The sequence below is a fragment of the Amblyomma mixtum genome, chromosome 3 (genome assembly GCF_055824585.1).
Source record: "Amblyomma mixtum isolate Tamu chromosome 3, ASM5582458v1, whole genome shotgun sequence".
Classification (NCBI taxonomy): Eukaryota; Metazoa; Arthropoda; class Arachnida; order Ixodida; family Ixodidae; genus Amblyomma; species Amblyomma mixtum.
Genome location: NC_143014.1, coordinates 225,124,391 through 225,139,116, shown reverse-complemented (window position 1 = coordinate 225,139,116; position 14,726 = coordinate 225,124,391). Strand labels below are relative to the sequence as shown.

Below are 14,726 nucleotides of genomic sequence, written 5' to 3'. Positions count from 1 at the left end.
TGAGACTTCGCCGTGGCAAATAGTTGACTTGGACTTTGCTGGACCCATAAAAGACAAAATGTTCCTTGTTGCTGTGGACGCACACTCAAAATGGCCGGAAGTTTGTCATGCAGAAGACTACGGCGTACCACACAATTCAGTGTCTCCAAGCCCTGTACTCTCGTTTTGGCGTTCCCGAGACCATAGTGACCGACAGCGGACCACAGTTCGTTTCCGAAGAATTCAAGAGCTTCGTCAAAGGCTTCGGTGGTCGTCATATCGTGAGTGCAGCGTACCATGCAAGCACGAATGGCCTTGCGGAGAGATTTGTACAGACAATGAAATCTGCATTGCGGAAAGGACGACCCCAAGACTCCTTGCAGGCAACCTTACAGATGTTCCTGATGACGTACCGCAACACGCCGCATGCGACTACAAGAGAAACTCCAGCAAACCTTTTCGTAGGTAGACGACTGCGCACGAGACTCGACGCAGTCAAGCCTTCTGTCGGGGGAAGAGTGGCTCAGCAACAGTTCTCCGATATGGTGCGACGCAAGGCACGTGAGCGACTCTTCAGCATCAACGATGCGGTCCTCGTGAGGAATTAGAGGTCCTGAGAAATGGTTCCCTGGCACTATCATTCAGCAGTCTGGCCCCGTTTCATTCAAGGTTCGACTTAGGACGAATCGTGGGGTGCTCATTTGGCGTCGTCATCAAGACCAGCTACTGCTCAGCATCGACAGCTCAAAGCAGAGCATCATGGAAGATTTTATTCCAGATTTCAGGGATCCTGAGAGCGACACCGAGCCACTTCCAGCTGCGCCCCCTGCGGCAACGAACGACCCTCCAGGGGAGCGACGCTATCCACAGAGGGACCGGCGACCTCCTGATTGATATCAGCCATAGCATTAGTTGCATTGTATAATGTAGCAAAAGGACTTTGCGCTCATTAGGAGGAAGGAGATGTGTGCGCGCGAAACCAAGCACGCGTGTTAGCGCGTACTGCCTGCGCATGCTCACTGCCCGGCTATCTCTTACCGGGTAGTCTGTGCTGGCTTTAAAAGGCTGTTCGCACTGGCCCACCGCTCTCAGTATGTAACCTGTTGGCTTCCTGCCAAGTAGCAGGAATAAACGTTCCTTCGATGCTACGTCTACGCCGCCCTGTTCTTGGATGCCAGACATGACAACACTACATAAGGAAAGAAAATTTAAAATAGCCGCTGGAGTCTACAACACCCCGAAAAGTATGAAGGGGGACAGCAAATAACAATAGAGTATAAATCACGAGCAGAAACAGGCCAGAGCGTGTGAAAGAGGACAGAAAGAAAAAAACAGGTAGAAGAAAGAATTAAGCAGAAGAAACCAAGTAACTCAAAGCCGCTTTTTCTGCTGCTATGGAATCATTCATGTGAAATCAGTTGGTAATTGTAGTGATTCTGCAGGAACCTGGCTGCAGCAGCAGTGGTGGGCAGCTCCGGCACGCTCGAAGCGCCGAATTAACTTGGACACTTGCTTTTCTCTCTTTTCAGCAGCGCCAGCGGCCGGAAGCCCTGTCCAAGCCTAGCCCTCTCCTCCGAGCCCCTGGAAAGGTACGGTGCCGCCATATTTCTCGGTTACGCTTGGTCCCCCAGAATCTTGGTTGCCTCTTTGTCTGTCTCCACATGGGCGCTGCGTAGCAAAGTGGTGTAGGGTGGCCCGTGGAGGCACCCTCAAGTAGCGCTTGTCTTCTATAGGAATGAGATGAAGGTGTGAATATTTCTGTACAGCACATCGAAGTGCAAATTCCCTTTACCTCGGCAGGGTGAGGTATACTTCTGAGCCTAAGAAAAGTAGGCACGCCTCCCCTAGCTCGAGCGGAAGCAACACCGCTTCCTCCTGTGCGGTTGCTTACAGAACTCGGAAATGAACAGTTTACTACGTGGGTTCTTTTATCTTTTGTTTCTGAATTAATCGCTCTCTCTCTGGAAATGAAAAAGCCCAAGGACAGGCGCAGTCTAGGTATCTAAAAACCTTAAGAAATATCTCGTCGCTTGTCCTTCTGCTCTTCATGTCCATGTTTGTGTAGTGCAGTCCCTTGTACGACCGACTTGCCCAACAATGAACGTGCACTTTTGACGACCGCGCCCGACCTGTATACAAGCAGATTGTCGGCATGTATAAATGAGTGGTTCTGCCTGCTTTACTTCTGTGACCGCGTCGCAACGGTTCCAGCTCTGCTTTAGCTGAATTTCTCTATGAAATGTTTTGTTGTTGTTTCAGTTGTTGCTAGAAGTATTGTTGTAGCAGAAGTATTGTTCAGGTATTTTCGGTACAGGATGTCAGGGCACGTACGCCATAAATATGGTGTATAAAGTTTTTTTACGTAGTCTCACCGAAATATGATCTCAGTTACTTGTTTCCACGGAAGGTTTCATTGTGAAGAGATAACTTTGAGCATAGCTCGCCAGTCAGCTGACGGGCATAACTGCATCGGGTGCGCGCGGCGCACGCAGCCACTGTAGCAGACGACGCGCACCGCTCCATGCCAGTCTGCTGACGGCAGCGCCGCTTCGCTGCCCTGATGCGGACTGGTGCGGAACTACGCTGCGTTTCACGTCAGAGTGCGCCTCCTTTTCCGCATAGACATCGTCGCAGCGACATTTGGCTCTGGGTTAGAGCTCGCGGAAAGTACAGTTGGAGTGAAGCGCGTTCTGTGTCATACGTGCGGATTCTGGTGCGGTCTTTGATGCACGCTTCCTTGTCGGGGCTATCCGGGTCATCGCGTTCTCGGAACGCTACTCGCTGTTTGCTGCTTCGCCCGGCTGTTGGCCATCGCGTTAACTTTATATTATCCGGCCCCGGTGACGTCAAATGAGGACAGACAAGTTATTTTTTTGAAGCCCACCATTCACGAATGTCACTGACGTCAATGGTGAAGTTGCTACAAAAGTGGCCCCCTTGTTGATATCAGCTGCACCTTTCACATTTTCGTGCTTTTCTTGGCACTTAAAGGCGACGAGGAATATGGCGCTCGACTCAAACCAAGAACGCCATGAGATGGGCAGCCGTATGTTCTGACCATTCCTCCACTGTTCTCACATATTTTATACCTTGACTACTTCGTTTTAAGTCCTCAGCACGGCTGTTTAGAGCGCTTAAACACCGCCCTGTCGCGAAATAGGAAGCGAGATTCTGGAGCAGGTATTAGGTTCTGAAGGCAATACATGCTTGCCCTCATGTGAAGCCGCTTAAACATACTTGATTTTGGAATACCAATGTGCGATTTACAGAGCAGCTAGACAAACGTGCGGACGACTGTATACGTGCTTATGATTTTGCACATTCTTTTTTTAACTTCGCAAGAAGCAGTAACCAAACCCAAAAAGCTTTGCCCTAAGCAATAATAATACTGTGCAGCATTCCTTACATGCCCTCACTTGACGTCAGGGCTTCCTCGCTCCAGTCAAGCTGCTCTTTTCGACCTTGGATCTCTCAGTGCACTCTTTCCTTGTTTTTTCTTTCCCCCAGAAATTAAAGAATTGTATTGCTTGTTAGCGTGTTGCACAAGTGAAGCTAGAAAAGTCTTAGTTGTTTAGGAAACTATTTTGCCTTATTATTCAAAGCAGAGGAATTATACATATTTTCTTTTGCCGGTCAGCGTTCTGGTGTAGATCTGCGGAAGCAGAAATTAGAGAACGCGCAGAATTTTCTGAAGGTGTAGATCAAGAAAAAGAAGCATGAGTAATGGAAGGCTAATATTTACAGGCAAATGAAGTACAAGGAAAAGTCGAAAACTGGGCGTGTTTGTAGTCTACGTGAGTGTTTTGGACTCTTTAAATAAATGGTTTGGTTTGGTTTATGGGTGTTTAACGTCCGAAAGCGACTCAATCCATGAGGGATGCCTAGTGAAGTGCTCCGGAAATTTCGACCACCTGCGGTTCTTTAAAATGCACTGACATGTCACAGTATATGGACCTCTAGAATTTCGCCTCCATCGAAATTCAACCGTCTCTGCCGGGATATCGAACTCGCGTCTTTCGCATCAGCAGCCGAGAGTCATTACCACTGATCCACCGCGGCGGGTGCTTTAAATAAATAGCGGAAACCTCTTATGTGCTTCTCTGCACCCACGGAAACGACGAAGCTTCTCTGGGTGGTGAACGGTCGAGGGTTTTTAATACCGGGTGTTTAAGCGGACACTTCCAAAATAGGCTCTTCGGAGAAAAAAGATATGTCCTTTGCGGCATAGTATTACCAGTGTTGGCGGACACGATAAAGCCGGTGAATCGTCTTAATCAGTAAGCAGGATAACTAATTTTTAGTCATTATTTTTCATCTAATGGAGTCAGGCGCCTAGTTGCAATTAGAGATTTGTAGCCTGTCGTTAGTAATAGCCGCACCAGTTTTTAGAATTTCGAAAACTCGAGTACCCTTGACTCTGTGGCTCTACAAAATTTGGCTTTTTCGACTAGTTACGTGCACTGGAGGGGTTGCTTTGCCTGCATGCTTTCGACGCTCGATGCATCCAGATTTCGTAGCCTATATTACTGGGGTTTAACGTCCCAAAGCAACACGGTATGAGGGACGCCGTTGTGAAAGGCTCCGGAAATTCCGACCACGTGGGGCTGTTTAACGTGCACTGACATCGCACAGTGCATTTCGCCTCTATGCATTTCGCCTCCATCGAAATGGGTCCCCCGTAGCCGGGATCGAACCCGTGCCTTTCGGGTCAGCAGCCTAGGAGGAACACGTTTTTCAGCACACGCCATTCTGATTGGCTAAGGTCGCTACAGTGTACAGAGCGCTGTAAACGGCTTGTGAGATGGAGTTTAACAACATTAACTTTACTGTAGAAAAACGCTTTGCTTTTTTTTAAATCTTGGTTCATTTTAGCTGGGACAACCCATATGCACTGCTATAAGCCACGTGAGCTCTTAATCTTGCGCGAGGCTGTGCTGCAGTTTGGCGATTCGAGCTGGAGGAAATAATGGTGTCCTTTCTTTCCTTCGGTCGAGTGATCACTGTGCAGTACGGTGAGTCCTTCAGAAGCTTGAGATTCTCTTCCGTGCGCAGGCTGCAGACTGTGTTCCGGCGTGGCGTGCGGGAACTCGTCCGCTCTTCAGCTGTTCATCGTAGTGTTTTGAGAGAGGCGTGCATGCCCGGGCCGCTGTGATGTTCTACGACGTAGCCGAAAATCCTCGTCATTAGACCCGAAATTCGCTATTTCAGGCCCCATTTTTCCTGCAGGAGCTTGAAAAAATGTGAGAAAATTTTGGTCCTTGAAATTCCCTGAAACGCGGTAAACGGGTCCCTTTTCGCCCACTTTTGCTGCACGATTTTTTCGAAGGAAAATTTCCCCGAATGAAATATCACTGCAGGGTGGTGTGCGTTAGGCCTAACGCGAGGCCTAGATGCGGCGTAGCGTTCCCGGCGTGCAGTGATCACAGGTTCGTTTCGGTTGACCGGCCTAATGCTGCTGGTGGCCACTGGCCGCCTCTGGTTGCAGTTCCTAGCAGTTTTCTTGGGTTTGGGCTCTAGGTTGTACCAAGAGTCAGTCATTCTGGGGAGGCACTGGGGAGAAGCTAGTGCCTCTGACAATGAACAGTGCTTTAGGCCCCTTAGCCTGCCCTAGACAGCAGAGGCATGCAATGGATTTTTTGTTTGCATATCTAAATGAGATTGGACATCTCGAAAAGCTATAATTTCACCTTGCATGTTATTCTCACTCATTCTTCACGCAGTCAACTTTGTTAGCCCATTTTTTGGACTACGGCCTTCATCATTACATACGTTACATCATTACTCGCCGACGCACCATAGTACGCATTTAGTGGCCGCATTTCATCTTCTCCCCTTTTCTATTTCTTTTATTTTAGCTTTTCTGCACCGCTCTCCTTCCGTCTTTGTCTCCCAAATTCCCTTTCCCATGCAGAGTAGCATGGCAGTGAATTTTAAACACCGGATAAATTACCTCTGGTGGTGGTGGAAAATTTTTACCGCTGGCGGAGCCCCCTACATGGCACTTGGGAACCCTCTCCGTGTAGGGAGGGCCCCCTTACAAAGCAAAGGATAGACCTTGCAGGGCTATCCTAGAGGGAGCGCTAGTAATGACCTTGTGCTCGTCCTAAGTTACCCATGGCCAGGTTTCCGAGTGGTGTCGTCAGGAGAGCGACTAATACCCTTGTCACACGGGCGCAGTAACCGTGGTTACTGCTGCTCACACAGCGGACCAAACCACGGTTACGCCGCTATCTACGGTTATCACTAAACGAGCTTGGTGACCTCGGTTTGCGTCGTTAACCGAGAAAATGGCGGCGTCTGCGGACGGAAAGTGCCCGTAGGCGTCCGAGTGCGAAAAGCGTACGAGCTGGTGCGGTTCAGCAACGTACTTCAGCGCTCAAGCTACGCATTCTACCTCCGCGACGTTAAAAAATGTCCGGACCCTGCTGAATCATTAAAGTAGGCGACAAGTTCGCAACGCTCGCAGCCCCGTATTCCGCGAGCTTACCGCAATGGTGCAGCCCGCGAGCGCAGCGGACGACTGCGCTCTGGTGTGCTACTCCACAGTCGTCGCTAGGCCTAATTTGTTTAGCATCGAAGCCACAGCGGACTGCGCTTTTGCATTTACCAGCGCTATAGCGAATGGTCTACTCGTGGCACTGCCTTACTGACAACCTCATTGTCTCATATGAAAAGAAAGATGTACGATCGATTTCAGCGACGCCTTAGCAGCGGAGATGGCGTGCAAGCGGATCGGGTCAGCCGCGCTGCAGCGGCGGCAGCTGCTACGCGGCTGTGAGCATAAAACTATATTGTATCGCAGTTATTACTCCTACCAACAACTCGGTACAGGTCAGCGACTCTCAAGGAGGATTCATTTTTGACATTCCCTTAACACAGGCCTCATTAATTACGAGAACAGTAAAGTTTAGCAAGGTTTTCCGACGCTCGCGCTAGGGATCCGCCGACGAGATGTTGGTCTGGCACGGGAAGCTTGCGGGAGGCGCTGCTGGCACCGGACGGCGCCGTCGGACGGCACTCGGGACACAGTATTGCAAGATATTTGCAACTGTTCCTTCGTTCTGAAACGCCGCTTCACTCGTCTGTTGCACTGTAACCCAGAACAGTGGCGAGCCGTGTGACAACGGCGAACCGTGATTCGAGATAAGCGCAGTTAAGTTCGGTAACCGCGGTTAAGCATAACCGCGGTTACACAGCCCGTGTGACTAGGGTATAAGTGGCAGAATAGTTTCCTTTGCTGCGACCAGGTGCCGCCACTAATAAGTCAGTCTCCGCGGAGATCACGGCGTCTTCGCGTTAGTAGTGGAAATAACAGATACGTTGAGGCTAGCTCGCTACTTTTGACAAGATGTATGATGCTGCATTAGTGAAGGTTGGTGATACTCCTTTTTCTTTTAGACTGTGCGCGTACCTGGCACTACTTTGCGGGTCAGGTTGGAGGTCTGGGTCGGAGACGAATTCTAGGTTATCGCTTCTCGGCCGTTTGGCTAAGATCATGCGTGGGAGTCTGTTCTTATCAGCTTAATATCTGATATGACCCTCCTGGGGTCGTTGACATTGAGAAATTTTTGCACAAAGGCGTAGCGATGGAGCTTGCTCCTGCTGTGCCGCGGGTTGTCCTGACATTGCAGTGCAGTCGGGTACGGCCCATGCCCCTTCCGGAGGGCAATATTGTGATCAAGTCAGAAATATTCCTATGCTAAGTAGTCGTTCATCCTATCTCAACTACGATGTAGGAGTTCGAAGACACCGATTTTCATTGCGCTCCTTAAGTACTTTTATGATGGCGGGAGTCATTTATGGTCAATTGGTTTGGTTTATTGGGGTTTAACGTCCCAAAGCAACTCAGGCTATGAGGGACGCCGTAGTGAAGGGCTCCGGAAATTTCGACCACCTGGGGTTCTTTAACATGCTCTGACATCGCACAGTACACGGGCCTCTGGAATTCGCCTTCATCGAAATTCAGCCGCCGCGGCCGGGTTCGGACGCGCGTCTTTCGGGTCAGCAGCTGAGCGCCGTAGCCGTAACCGAAACTGGTGTCGTTGTTCAGGAAACCACCGATGTTGTCATCAGGAATGATAATAAAAATGGCGGGCTGTTTAGGATTGTGCGAAAACATGGTTTTTGTGGAGGTGGACACTCAATGCTGCCGACCCTATTTTATAGAGATTTTTCCCTAGCTCTAGAGAATTTGGACGTCGTTTAGGGTAATCTAGGAAAATTTCATTTGCTCGGAGAGTTTTTTTTTTCTTTCTCTGAAATTGGGAAGACAGTAAAAAAAGCTTTTCGTTGTTTTTTCTCTGCAACTGACTGCGCTCGAGTAAAGCCTGTTTCGCATGCAAGTGAAAACGCTGTGTGCTGCGGCGCAAAAGCTGTTTAGAGCCATCGCGGCGGCTCCAGCAGTCAGTGCAGCGATGTTCCAATTAGTTACAAATTTCTCACAGCACTGCGCTGCTCAATTATCAGTCGTTTGCATGCCAACCAGCCTTTACACGGACCTAATCGGCCATGTATGGTCCCTGACGAGGCTCAGTGGCACCCGCTGCTGTGATCTGGCGTACCGCTTCCTTCCCTCAACACGCGCAGCCCTTTCCTCACGCTGTCTTTGGAGCTCGCTGCACGACGTAAATTTCCTGTGTAGTAAGCATATCTGCATGTTTATTTTGATAACTAGGAAAGAACAAGGGCGTCATTTTTTTTTTTTTAGAAAGGATCAGTGCATTGTTGGAAACCTTAGCTATAGTCTAACTAGAGGAACAATTCCCAGTTCTGCTGCCACGGTGGCTCAGTGGTTACGGTGCTCGGCTGCTGACCCGAAATACGATCGAGGTTTCGATCCCGGCCTCGGCGGTCGAATTTCGATGGAGGCGAAATTCTAGAGGCACGTGTACTGTGCGATGTCAGTGCGCGTTGAAGAAAGTAAGAAGGTGGTCGAAATTTCCGGAGCTCTTCACTATTTCATCCCTCATAGCCTGGGTCGCTTTGGGACATTAGACGCCCCAAAACTATAATTCCCACTTCTACCACGAAGAACAAAGTGAGTTGAGGTCACATGAGGCGTACAAAAGGTGTGACAAACTGCTTCAATGTTTTAATTCACTGGAACTGTTTCGTCGGCCACCCTCCAGAGCAATCGCAGCAAATGGACTGGCAGCTTTTATATCCGAGTTTCCGTACACTCCTCAAGCCACCTCCAGTGATTTTGCACGTGGTATCCTTCGGCTGAAGCCGAAACGGACAGAACTTGGGTGAAAAAAATTCAGTTAATTCCACATGCCGACGCGTGTTTACGTACAGTGAAAAAAAAAAAACACATACACGGTATAGAGCCTTTAATTTGTAATTTTCAAAGATCTCTTTACGGTATAGCTTGTAGCTTCATTTAGACGTTCTTCATTTTATATCCTTCAATTCAAATTTACAGCTAGTTTGCTTATCAACGTCTAGTAATAATGTAGGTGCATGATAAAACTTGCTACTGAACTACGCAGAAATATGCATTTTTTTTTTTCACAATTGAACGCTATTTTTCGTGTCTAGGGAAATCTAGAGAATTTTTGTGGCAAATTTGGGGAGAAGCGGCGCCGGAGGTTGGCAGCACTGCTGCTATTGCTGCGGCCTAGGTGGTGAGCCGCAGGCCTAGAGAAGGGCATCCAGTCCGCTCTCGTACGTGGACAATTCCGTGCGCCCGGGCGAACTGTCATAGCGAGTGAGGCACACGTGATGCTCCGAGCGCGGGCACAGACTATACCTTGGCAGCGTCATGAGTATACTGTCTCAGGCTTACTCGTAAAAGTTAGATTAACCCTAGGAGAGCAAGGTTCCGGGCTAGTTGCTAATGCATTTATAAGGAATAAACCGCGCAAAGGAACACGGCCACACGAAGAAACGACAAACGAGCGCTCGTGTGCGCGTCGTTTCTCCGTGTGGCCGTGTTTCTTCGCGCTGTTTCTTCCTTTTAAATGCATTACCAACTAGCCCGGAACCTTGCTCTCATTTAGGCTCACATTTAGGCAACAACACTCATTTAGGCTCAGAACTCATTTGGACTCACTTAGACTCCCGACTCATCCAGGATCAGCCTCTCGTTATAATCCACGACCCGTCTGGACTCGCTTATTTCGACTCGCGGCCCATTTGGACTCACTGGCGGCAGACAGCAGCTAGAGGCGTCAGCGCCGCAAATCTGTGAGAGAGTGTGCTGCCAGACAACGATGCCGACACAACAGGGACGCGCAACAACGCGGCGGCCAAGGACTGCGCAGCAGAGCGCCGGCCGTCCACCCCAAAGACGAGGCACTGCCGATGGCCGTGGTGGCGAACAGCGTGTGTTCACACGCACCGCTATCACGGTAGGAGCTCCTGAGCAAGCTCCCATTCTTGTTTTTTGCTGATGGCCGCGCTACGCCCGGCTGTCCTGAACAGGATGACGCCCGCCAGGTTCTCGAACATGGACCGCAGCCACTGTAGCAGGAGCGCGTTTTAGAACAGCTTGTCACCATTGCTGAGCCCTCTTCGTGGCCCGACACCATGAGACGATCTCGCAGCTGCCATCCGCCGCGCTGGAAGCGTGCGAGGGGGCAGGGGGCGAAGGTGCGCCCCTGCCCGTAGCAGACGACGCGAGACCGCTGTTGCTCCCCCTATGCATGCATGCAGAAACAGGTGAAGCCAGCCAGACCGACCGGCGGCCATCTTGCCAGGGGCGAAAACAGGCCGTGGTTAAATGCGCGCCAGCAGAGAACGACTAATTTTGCGATTTTTTTTTTTCGCTTCAGCCGCAAGATTAAGTGAGAAACATCTTCTGGTAGGGATGTTGCTTCTAAGGGCACTAAATTCGCTTGTATAATCTCACCGCTTTTCGCGTGAATTTGCCTGAAAGGCTCTGGTAGGCGATTTCTCCTGTTAACTGTCGCTGCCTTGGAAAGCTGATAATTTTCTCAACAAATCGCGTAAAGCATGTCGTTTCAGCTAATCATGCAATGAAACATTAGCAGTGATAGGACGGAAAACTAACTGACGAACATACTCTTTACTGGGAAGGACAGTTAAGCGTTTACAGCTCTGTAATACATGGTAGGGTTCTCGAATATCTAAAACATGCGGAAAGAAACGAAAGCAACTGCAATGGCTGAGCAGACTGTCATTGCTGCCTGGATTAAGATCTGCCGTACATAGACCAGATCACCAGTACCTGACACCATTTGGCCCAGCAGTTTAATTTATGAATATTAGAACTGCTTCATGGTGCCATATAAAGCTGTGTATGCAGTTTGTGTTTCAATTTAAGCCGAAAGGTTGTTTTGAACATGAACAACAAAACCGTGCTTTACTTTAATCAGGGTTTATTCATTCTATTACAGGGTTCCATGGCAAATTAAGGTAGAAAGGCAAATATGAAAAGCAGCAAGTTACGGAAACAAAAACTGGCACATAAAGAGCAAGAAGAGCAATGCCGACTATCTGAACCTGGTACTGCATTGAGTAATGCATATATGCACCAGAGTCACTGATTCTTAAAGATAATTAGTCTGGACAAGAGAGTGCGCACCTTCTCTTTGCAATTTCCTCGGTACATCTCTTAGCAATGTGATGAATTCTCACCTTCAGATAGAGTTGTGCAATTTTCTTGGACATGTTGTAAATATGGTTATCTAATGGGAAACATGATAACATGGCTCGGTATACGCTCCATTCCAGCAAAATAAAGTGCTTAAAAATTGGCTGTGGCTTAGCTAAGGTCAAGCCTGGATATCTCGAAGCGAAAGAGAGAGAGAGAACTTTATTGTCGGAAAAGAAGGGTTCCTGGACGCTTAGCAGAAGGGTCAGGTGGCCGTTAGCTGATAGCTGGCGGCGACCTCTTCGGCGCGCTCGATGGCTCCTGCCTGGACGGCGGGGTCCGAGCTGCGCAGCACTTCTTCCCAGGCGTCTGGCGAGGGAGCTTCTATAAGAGCTTCCGGAGGAGGATCCTCCGGGCAGTCCCATAGCATATGATCGAGGGTGGCAGTGCTACCGCAGTGTTTGCAGGTAGGGTCTACGAGATCGGGGTAGATGTGGGCATAAATGTACGGGTTCTGTTAAGATTGTGGCTTGGAGAAGACATCTCGAAGCGAAAAGATGCGGCAAGGCGGAGGAGGAGCCGCGCGTGTAGTGAATGCGGTGCTGTCTTAGAAGGTTGCTTTAGAGACATGTACTGTGGCGTGCATTCCTCTCGGGTGTACACCAAGATATGAGAGACAGGCATTTGCTTTCTTTAAAAGCAATTTTCATTTCATTTTCCTTAAGGTCCTTACAGCGCGCGGTTCCGGTGTCCACCGTGACATTACGCAGTTCGCGCATGCGCACCTGCGCTTTTTTCTCACGGGGCCCACGCTACGCTAGCCTCGGTGTTGACTAGCCTAGTGAAGCTTTTCGCTTCAAAAGCGCTATGTAATCTGCACAGTTGTGTTCGTGCACATGCAGTATGGTGTCGGGGGCGGTAGGGTGCGATCGACCAAGCATAGTACACTGCTGCGCAAATACAAATGAAACGTTATTCCCTGCGCCTTGACGCGATTCGTACATCCAAATGCGACGCACGACCCTACCATTGACGATGCCGTCGCTTGCTGTCCGTTGAAGAAACAGTGCACTAGCACAACCGCAACAAAACACCACGGAGCCACTAAGCTATACGGCGGACGCTACGCGTTCTGGCTGTTTTCTGCCCCTGGCAACATGGCGCCGCGTCAGTGAGCGCTGGCTTCACTTTTCGAGCGACCCTCCACTCCAGAAGTTTTAATATAACCTCCTTGTGTTGCTCCGTTCTGGCGGCGCCACGGCAGCAAGTGCCAGGACGGGCGTGACGAGAGAGCGCGCGTAAGGGGCGCCGACGTCACCGGCGCGGCGATGGCCGGTGACTGCGCGGTCGATAGCCCCAGGAAGGGGTTTCCCTGCCCGGGGGAGGACGGGGACGGTCGACCCAGTTTGTCTCTCGCTGCAGACACGCTGTCGTCTGCTGCGAGCTCTGTCAAGGTCTTTCCGGTTCTCTCCCTCTCCGGAGAAGAGGAGAGGGGAAGGAGCAGGCTGACAGGAGAGGTGGCGCGTCCTCCTCCTCGCGGCTGTCCTACGCCTCCGAGCACGCGGGACGCCTTCGCCCTGCCCACGGAGAGCCTTCTATCTCCGTGGCCCTGCCGGAGTACCCGAGTTCGAACCTGACCGCGGCGGCTGCGTTTCGATGGAGGCGAAACCCAAAAGGCGCCCGTGTGCTGTGCTATGTCTGTACACGTTAAAGTTCGTGAAATATCCTATGTGCTTTAACAAGGTGAAAAGTTGGGCTGGTTGGTGTATGATCTTGCGGCGAAAACATTGGCAGTGGCTTAGCTCAGCTATGCCAGGATATACGTAGCGAGAGGTACAGGTTTAACTTGGTTACACCTTGTCGTTTAGCTTTAGTTTCGTCCCCCGTTTACGTATAATTGTTTATCTTTAGTCCCCCCCTCGTTACGTCTAATTGTGGCTACATTAAAGACGAGACATTTTGTTATGCAGCAAAGTGTGCAGCATTTACTCGCACTTTCATTCAGCCTAATCACGTTATCGGTTACACGGCGGCCCTTCACGTCGTCCCCCATCGCCGCATCGCGTTCCTGCGAGGCCAGGGCACGCCGCTCCGCGTCCCGACGCCGTCTCTCGGCCAGGCTCTCCTCTCTGCTGCGGCGTCTCAGCCTCTCGCTTCGCCTTGCGCCGTTCGTTCTTGCTGTTTTCGGCGGCCAGCCGCCAGGCCGCAACCTCGGGGTCGGACGAGTTGAGGTTCTCCAGTCTCCAGCGCCGCTCGGCAGCGGCCCGACTCTCCTCCTCCATGACAAGGGGCTATAACCCCGCGGCTCTATCAATAAGCGCGCGCCGTGCTTGCGGACAGCCGGCGAGGCTGCGGCACGCGTAGTGATGTCACTCGGCTCCTCGCGCATGAGCAGAACTGCACCTGTTGGAGGTACGCGAAACGGCGAAACTGTGGCCAACGTAGCTCTCGCTACAAACACGTGTCACTTCTCTCCCGTGTATCGTCTTAGCGCTGTTTTTCGCCACAAGATCCCCAGGTGGTCGAAAGTTTTTCCTGAGCCCTTCGCTACGCTCCCTTCTCCTCTTTCTTATTTCTCCCACCTTCCTCCCTTCCTTCACGGCGCTGTTGAGGTCTCCACTGAGAAATGAGACAGTTACTGTGCCTTTTGCTTTCTTCAAAAAACCACTAATTTTTCGCCCTCGATGGGTCAGCTTGGCTGCTTCGCTTCGATTAGTCAGGCTAAATTGAATTAGAATATTAAGCTGTCCATGACTCGTGAATTCAAATGAGCGAGTGAGCTGAGTCCTGATTCGTTATGTGTTGACCCCGCTGATGACTCGTGAACCGGAGTGTGCCCTAATGAGTAGTGAGCCTAAATGAGATTGAGTCCATGAGTGAGCCCGTGTCTCTGTGAGTCATGAGTAGAGGCCGGATTTTTAGGCACTAAAAATCACTTTTTAGGCGCGGCTAAAACTGCATTTTAGGCAACTAACGGAGAAAAATAGGCACTATAAACTTTATCAAATGTGCACACAGTTCTGAACTTCAGCGCGCAATATCTCCCGTAAGATAAAACAAAAATACAGCAGGAATAATTTGGGACCTTAAGCAAGGTGCGAACATTAGAAGCCATTTTTTTTAAGGCTGTCGCGCAACTTTTCGTACAATACACATGCTTCAGCAGAGCAAAAGGGACGGTTACCAACCC

The 14,726-nt window shown here is 50.2% G+C and overlaps 1 protein-coding gene and 1 non-coding gene across 2 annotated transcripts in view; both read left to right on the top strand.

Annotated features, from left to right (window-relative positions):
• The window catches only part of LOC149353843 (uncharacterized), a 615,886-nt gene that overhangs the window by 286,802 nt on the left and 314,358 nt on the right, over positions 1 to 14,726 (top strand). Inside the window, exon 4 of the mRNA XM_089575872.1 lies at positions 1,509 to 1,568. Coding sequence (XP_089431998.1) covers positions 1,509 to 1,568 — 60 coding nt within the window. The remainder of the gene's footprint in view (positions 1 to 1,508; positions 1,569 to 14,726) is intronic.
• LOC149353861 (U2 spliceosomal RNA) lies at positions 7,447 to 7,635 on the top strand. The gene has a single exon (XR_016291949.1). It is a non-coding gene; the product is annotated as a U2 spliceosomal RNA (small nuclear RNA).